The following is a 7,166-nucleotide window of genomic DNA, read 5'->3' on the forward strand; positions in this document are numbered from 1 at the left end:
AGGAATTCATGATACATCCTACATTATTTCATGCGCTAAATCACACTTACGCATGTGTTTTGCACCTGTATTATAAAGTGTTGCTGATGACAGTTGACAAGAACAAAAAAGGCTGTCTAACATTCTGAGCAACAGCATCTTACTGGACCTCCAGAGTGAACGACTATATGTAAGTAGGTGAACAGATCAGCACACAAAACAATGCCTGTTTACTCTTTTTACTTTAAATTGTCCAAATTACAAAATAATAACATGATCTCTACTTCTCTACAAAATAACATAATATTTATGACTGTAGTAAGCATCATTGATTTTTTTTTGCTCTAACAACCTTTTAGACATGCATACTGTTGAGAAATATAAAAATATAAATATAAATACATCCCATTAATATTCTTAATGAATCCATGACTAAGATTTGAAATATTTCATCATAAAAGAATTAAAATGCAGTTGAGTACGATAAGGCATTAAGATGTATCACAAGAGCTGTACAGAATCCTAGAGTAGAGGTATTATTTTTTTCTTAGTGTAATGGAGAAAACCTAAAATTAACTTTTTAATAAATCACTACTTTTCTCAACAGGAAGAACACATTTCCAAAGAAAAGAAAAGGAAGAAAGGAACAACTCTACAAATTTCAAGGTAACATATTAACACAAAACTGAAAAAGCACTCCAGTACAAAACCAGGATTTGTTTACAGCATACCACGTGGCATCGTCAAACTCCTATTGTACTTATTTTGCCCGCCTTGTGACTTTATAAGCCCTTTCTCGACACCACATCACTCACAATATAACTCAAAGCAACCGAAAATATCCAACGGACAAGTGACCATTCCTCACATGAGTAATGTAGAACGATAATGACTTGCGTTCAGAACAGTATGTGCTATACAGAGTTAAATGACTAAATCTAATGCATAAGTTTCACTCATTGGACTGGTACATAGAGAAAACATAAAAAGACTATGGCAATGACAGTTACAATCAAATGAATGGCCAACAATGTTAAAATTGTCTGAATAAAATCAACACTTTTATAAATATTATTGTTAACAGCCGACTAACTTTGAGGAACTGCTAAAGGTCTCTTTTGTCATGACAGCTCCCTAACAATAAGCATGACTGAGCTAGCTTGTTTTCATGCAAAAGGTAGTTTCTGGGTGCAAGAATTGCCATGTCAGAAGCTGAAGTGTTGATTAGCAGTTATGTTTCTTCTTCTTTGTTTTTTTTTTGTTTTTTTTAATGGCCAGACCCAGAGAGGAAGACTCAGAGCAAGAAAATCCAAGAAATCTCAAACCCATTTTTTGATCCTCGCTGAATCAAACAAATAACAATTTAAGGTGCTTGACACTCCTGAACACAACTATTCTTATCTCTGTACCTTTAGGAAACAAATTAACAAGTACATCCCACAATTCCATACTGGCCACAACATGTGTGGCCTTCTGACCTGATCTATAAACAGCCCTCTAGAGACTTAATAAACTGGCATCACGGCTTTGCAAAAAATCAAATGTTGATTTTAGTTTTGTGAACAAACAAGCTAACATGCTAGAGGAGCCCTGGCTTGCGCACACCCAAACACACAACTTCCCTTCTAATGTGTTTCCTCGTCACGTTTTCGGGGAGCTACTCTCTCCACACTACTTCTTAACGCAAGCCATTTGGATTCTTAGTAAGTGAGCTGCAAAATGGAGGTAAGATCAGAGCTGGTGTGAGATATACAGTACTTGGTGCACTTGCAGAGAGCAGCCAATGGGAGGGTTGAGGGGAGGGACAGAGAGAGAGAGGGCAGAGAGGGGAGAGTAATACAGTAGATGCTCACAATACCACAGTTTCATTAAATGTGCAGGAGCATTCGGGAATATTTGGACAACACATCCATGTTTGTCGTTAGTGTCGATGAACCTGCTGCAGCCACAAAGGTCCCTCTTTCCATGACTTCTATTAATACAGCTCTTCCTTTCTTTTTCTCCTTTTCTCTGATGCTCCAGCTCTGCGGCTCGGAGGTGATGTTGCCCTTGAACGCTGACTGGTGTTAATCTCCCGCACCCTTAATCCTAACCTTACCTATAAGTGGGGACATTACAAAACTGAAACCGGATCAGCATCTATGCGTAACTGTAACCTTCTCTAACCCTGCCCTCTGTTAAGGGGCCGAGGTTATTATTGCTGTGCTCTCTCTACTGCTAACTGTGGGACTGTGGTGCTGCAATGCTAGAGCAGTCTGTGACAAGCAGGTCCACCACCGTGTTGCCAGTGACATACACAGTAGGCGCTGTCACCATGTTGCTAAGGGAGACAGAGCTGCTGGCAGCCACATTAGAAGTGATGGGGCTCGGGGCACCCTGGCTGTTGCCATGGGTGCCCATGTGGCCCTGGAGCTGGGTGGGTGTCTTGCAGTGGACGCCGCACAAGTGGCAGACGAGTATGCCGCCCGAGGCTGATCCACCAAATCCCCCCGGACTGTCCTTCCACTCCTGGCCATGGTGCTTCTGGGCATGGACTCGAAGGTACGTCAGTGTGGTGAAGCCTGATGGAGGAGAGGAGAGAGTGAGAGCGTGAGATACAGATGTTAAAGCAAAGGTTCTTTCACATTTATCGGTGGTTTAACGGGTGAATAACCCTGCTCTTTTACACAAAGCTACAACAAGACGTCAAAATTATAGGTTGAACGTGATTTTCTTTTTTTGGCCACTTTCTAAGTTGATATGGCAAACTTGTTAGCAAACAGTTGCCTATTTACACATCAGTGGATATGGAGCAACATCAGCATTCATTTAGAGGGAGGGAAATATCTGACTGTTTAGCTGCTAAATGCTCCACTATGTTCACCAGCTAGTCGCTAACTGTGTGTGTCGTTTGGTGCTGGGTGGGTAGTGTACAGTGGGTTTATCAGAGCTTTTTTCATTGGGAACAGCTGCCGGCTACAACTGGAAATCACTGCAATCACTTGCAGGAAATAAACAAAACAATGAGCTGGAAAGATAGCTGAGGAGAACTGCAGAGCTGAGGATAATTTATCACTATGAGGGGCCCCACTCACATTACATGGAGTCACGTTAACAATTGCTGACATAAATATATTGATTATAACCGATTTAATGTAAACCAGTAAATCAAAGCATCTGCGCTTACTGCGGTTGCAGAGATGGCAGGCGTGGTGCTGTGACTGGTTGTGCACCCTCATGTGATCTGTGATGTAAGCAGCAGACAGCAGCTTGCCACAGATGTGGCAAGGGACCTTCTCCTCATGGCGGATCATATGCGCCCGCAAACGATCCTTCGTGGCAAAGCTGGACTCACACGTCTGAAAGAAAGATGGAATCTATAAGTGATTATAGATAAATATATATATATTGCACATTAATTGTAGCCATTAAATCTATTAAGTAACATCAGCCAGACCCAATTCAAGATAACCAATGTTCTATAGCTCTTTGTGGAAAATAATCTCATGTATGTATGTAATATAAATACACACACACCTATAATGTCCAGTACATGATGAAGTATATATGTTATGCATGCTTTGAGCTGCTGCATGTAAACCTAACAATTACAGTGCAATTACAATGAGATACCAGCTGCGTATTTTGTGTTTCAAAAAGGCTTGTACTTTATCCAGATAAGTTTCCATTGTAATATTCTCAATGTTCATTTACTCAGGTCAAATGATATCTGTGTGAGGCAGCTGAAGACACAGATAAAAGTGCAGTAATGTTCAACATTCAACATGAATGGACTAAAAACAACTGCTGAGGTGAGGATATTACATGACATGACATACCGGGCATTTGAAGGGTCGCTCCGACGAGTGCACCTGTCTGACGTGACTGTTTAGATGGTCGGGCCTTGGGAACGAAAGAGAGTCAATATATTAAGACACTTCATGTGTACACACTCAAATTAAATGTGTGAAACATTTTGGGAATTGTGTTTATTTGCTTATTAGAATTGAACTGTTCCACGGCGTCACCTGGAGAAAGCCTTGCCACAGTGGGGGCAGACGTAGGGTTTTTCCACACCACCCTGGTGGGAGCGCACGTGGTGGCTCATGCGGTCCTTCCTCTTGAAGCGCTGCTGGCAGATGGGACAGGAGAACGGCTTCTCGTCCGAGTGGGACAGGCGGTGGCGGTTGAGGTGGTAGACGTCGCGGAAAGCCTTCCCACATGTCTCGCAGGCGTGGTTCTTCCTCACCGGGTTCGGGTTGGGATTGGTGGGCCGCTGAGGCAAAACAGACAAGCAGATAAACACACTACAGAGTTTAGATGGTAAGTGTTTTTCTGCACAGAAATACAGTTATACACACAAAAAGAATCACGTTTAGTGTCAACTATTTTAACAATCTTTTGTTGAAACCATGCAAATGCACAGAGATGTTTGTGCGTGAAGTTGCAAAAAAGTTGTGCAAAACATTTGACAGTTGATTGGCATGTTAGATTAACTACTTCCCACTGGATTGTAAGTCTTTATCTGCTTTCACACAGTTTGTGTTACAGAGAACATGCAGGGGAGCGTGGGGGGCTTCTAGCACGGTGTTTCTCAAACTGGGGACCAGTGCCAAACACTGGGATGGAATTTACTGGTCCCTGAACCGATTACTGTGCATGGACCTTTTGTCAAATTGAACACACAGGAGCGATTCAGTCAAATACGAAGCAGGTGACACACAGTAACTGCTTGCAAGTCCCAAACAGTAAAACAAGGTGGCTTAACCGTCCCTGTAGCCAGGCAGCTTAAGAAACAACATGCTTGAAGGTTTGGGGGTGACGACAGCCATCTCCACAAGGCCCTGACCCACCTGTACTGTCGCCCCTGTGGCCATGACGACAGCAGCAGGAGGCGGAGCATGGGGGTTAACACTAGCCATTACGTTTGGCATGGCAACCCCTTCACCATCCTGACTACCCAGGTGAGGCTGCTGGGCCCCCGCCAGCAAGCCGGGAGGGGCGAGAGGGGGAGGTGCGGAGAGGTGTAGCAGGGAGAGGGGAACAGTGGGCCTCTCCGCCCTCCCTCCGGCCCCCACCGCCATCACTGAGGGGGCCGCCACCGCCACCTGGCCGGCCTCCTTTGCCCCCTCCGCCTGCTCTCTGGCCCTGTCCTTCATGCGTACCCCAGTGTGGACCGACTGGTGCCGCCGCAGGTTGTAGTTGTTCTTGAACTGCTTGTTGCAGATGGCACAGATGTGGGGCATGCGGGCCGGCCGAGACACTGGCTTCACTGGACCACAGGGAGGCGGGAGAAAAGACAGAAAGAGAGAAAGTTGTTCATTTCAGTATTTTTAATTCATAATAACCTTTCAGACAAATTAGGCAAACAGTGAAATGACATCTAGTAGGAAACTGCAGAGTAAATGATGACTAAGCTACGCACCAATTAGGAAAGCAAGCCTCTAACTGTTTAATTGCTACAATAACAATACATAAAAATATGGAGAGCTGCAACATATTTTCTGTTTCGATCAATCTGGAGATTGCTCCAAATAAATCAGTCGTTTTGTCTGTTTTGTATAAAATCTCAGGAAATAGTGATGTAACGTAATGCAACGTTAATCTAGTTTGGTTGAAAGTTTCTTAGATGTGGTGAAATGTGATTACGACATCCTTATTAGGATTTAATAAAGTAATCATATCAAATAAATATTGACAAACACTGAGATGCTGCTGAATGTGTCCTTTGCTTGTCGGTTGCTTATCCGTGGTGTTCACAAATCGAATTTTTAGTGTCTGAATTTGAGCAACCAGATGTTTTTTCACTTTTTAGATCCAAATGGATCTTTTAGAATTGAATCAATTTGAATGTCGATTTTGAATATTGGGCACTTGAAATTCACTACTGAAAATTTCAAAGAGGGGATTACAGACCTCATAAATTCAGATACATGGTTTTCAAAGTGAAATATTTCAGTGCTATTTACATTTCTACATGAAGTATTCAGTATTCTGTGGCTGAACTGTACAATCATGTATGCAGCTGATGATAATATGTTAAATCTTTATGGCCATGATTTGCTTCCATGTGTCCCATCTATTTACCTGCAAATTACCAAAACAAATGTCATTGAGGTTGTATTGTTGACACTGAATTATCCAAATGAGAGAGAACAGTTCTGTTATTTACTCTCAGCAGCTCCACAGGTGTAGAGTGCAGTGTAGTGCCCCTCACCAGGCAGGGGTTCCTCACTGAGAGCAGCAGTGTCCACAGTTGAAGGAGGCTGTGCTATGTGCTCTGTGGGTGGGGTTTGGGGAGAACTCGTATGCACGGGCATGAGCTCTGATTGGAGGCTCCCCTCCACTTGGTTTTGGGTGGGAGTATTCTGGAGAAGCAAGTAGAAAGGCCATCACCAAATGTAAACACAAGTCAGAGCATTATCTTGAAGGGTGCTACGTTGTAATACAAGATGAGAGGGCTGTAGGACTGCTGGACACACACACACACACACGCACAAACACACACACACACACACACACTTGAGAGGCCCGTGTGAGAAAATGCGCGCAGTGAAATGAGAAAGAGGCCATACTCAACAAGCCTACCTGGAAGAGAAAATTGCTCCAAGCAGCATCCATTTTGCGCCACAGCGATGGAGATTATAAAGTCAGCTCCTGATTGAGACCGAGGAGAGCAGCCTTTGCATGGCTTTGATCGGCCCACCGGTGATCGAGGCGCAAACAGTCGCCTGTCCTGCAGCGGAGACGACGGGCGCCTTGGATTTGCTTTGAAAAACGTGAATAAAGTCGTCTGCAAAAATATGTCTTTCTCATTGAGGTAGCCTAATGCTGTCAATTAAAATGCACGCAGCTGTTGACTAACGCAGGCTGCAGCACACAGGCAGTGGTGGAGCAGGCCAGCTCCAGATAATGGCCTGTGTCTCTTTCACTTTGGGTTTCTAACTTTAATTCATTAAACACTAATCTCACTAAAACGCAACAGCACACAACAAAACTGCTTCCAAATAAAACCCCTTTTTAAAAAAAAATCGCAAATTACACTATTACATGTTAGCAATAAACATAAACCACTCTGCGTGAAATAAATGCATTTTTACGCAAGAGAACAAATATGGGTTATAACACACGTATCTGGCAGCACAGCAGGTCATGCTTTGTTTTTAATTTATGAATCTATTTTTCCGATTTCCCCCAATAGGCCAATC

The 7,166-nt window shown here is 43.3% G+C and overlaps 1 protein-coding gene across 1 annotated transcript; it reads right to left on the minus strand.

Moving 5' to 3' along the window:
* Window positions 1-210: 210 nt before the first annotated feature.
* On the minus strand, window positions 211-6,818 carry mazb (MYC-associated zinc finger protein b (purine-binding transcription factor)). The gene is made up of 7 exons (XM_070927075.1): window positions 6,547-6,818; window positions 6,176-6,326; window positions 4,812-5,230; window positions 3,987-4,234; window positions 3,798-3,861; window positions 3,146-3,317; window positions 211-2,540 (listed from the first exon to the last, which is right to left on the minus strand). Exons 1-7 carry the CDS (start codon window positions 6,577-6,579, stop codon window positions 2,197-2,199), a joined length of 1,431 nt encoding a protein of 476 aa, XP_070783176.1. The 5' UTR covers window positions 6,580-6,818; the 3' UTR covers window positions 211-2,196.
* Between the last annotated feature and the right edge of the window lie 348 nt (window positions 6,819-7,166).

The sequence above is a fragment of the Enoplosus armatus genome, chromosome 20 (genome assembly GCF_043641665.1).
Source record: "Enoplosus armatus isolate fEnoArm2 chromosome 20, fEnoArm2.hap1, whole genome shotgun sequence".
In the NCBI taxonomy this organism is placed as follows: domain Eukaryota; kingdom Metazoa; phylum Chordata; class Actinopteri; order Centrarchiformes; family Enoplosidae; genus Enoplosus; species Enoplosus armatus.

What these genes read in the sequence shown, in the direction of transcription:
- mazb (XM_070927075.1), bottom strand. Translation starts at nt 6,579, where the DNA reads ATGGATGCTGCTTGGAGCAATTTTCTCTTCCAG. An exon ending in CAGTGAGGAACCCCTGCCTG is followed by an intron (nt 5,231 to 6,175) that starts GTGAGGGGCACT and finishes CCTGTGGTCCAG; the next exon opens with TGAAGCCAGTGTCTCGGCCG. An exon ending in TGTGGCAAGGCTTTCTCCAG is followed by an intron (nt 3,862 to 3,986) that starts GTGACGCCGTGG and finishes TTCGTTCCCAAG; the next exon opens with GCCCGACCATCTAAACAGTC.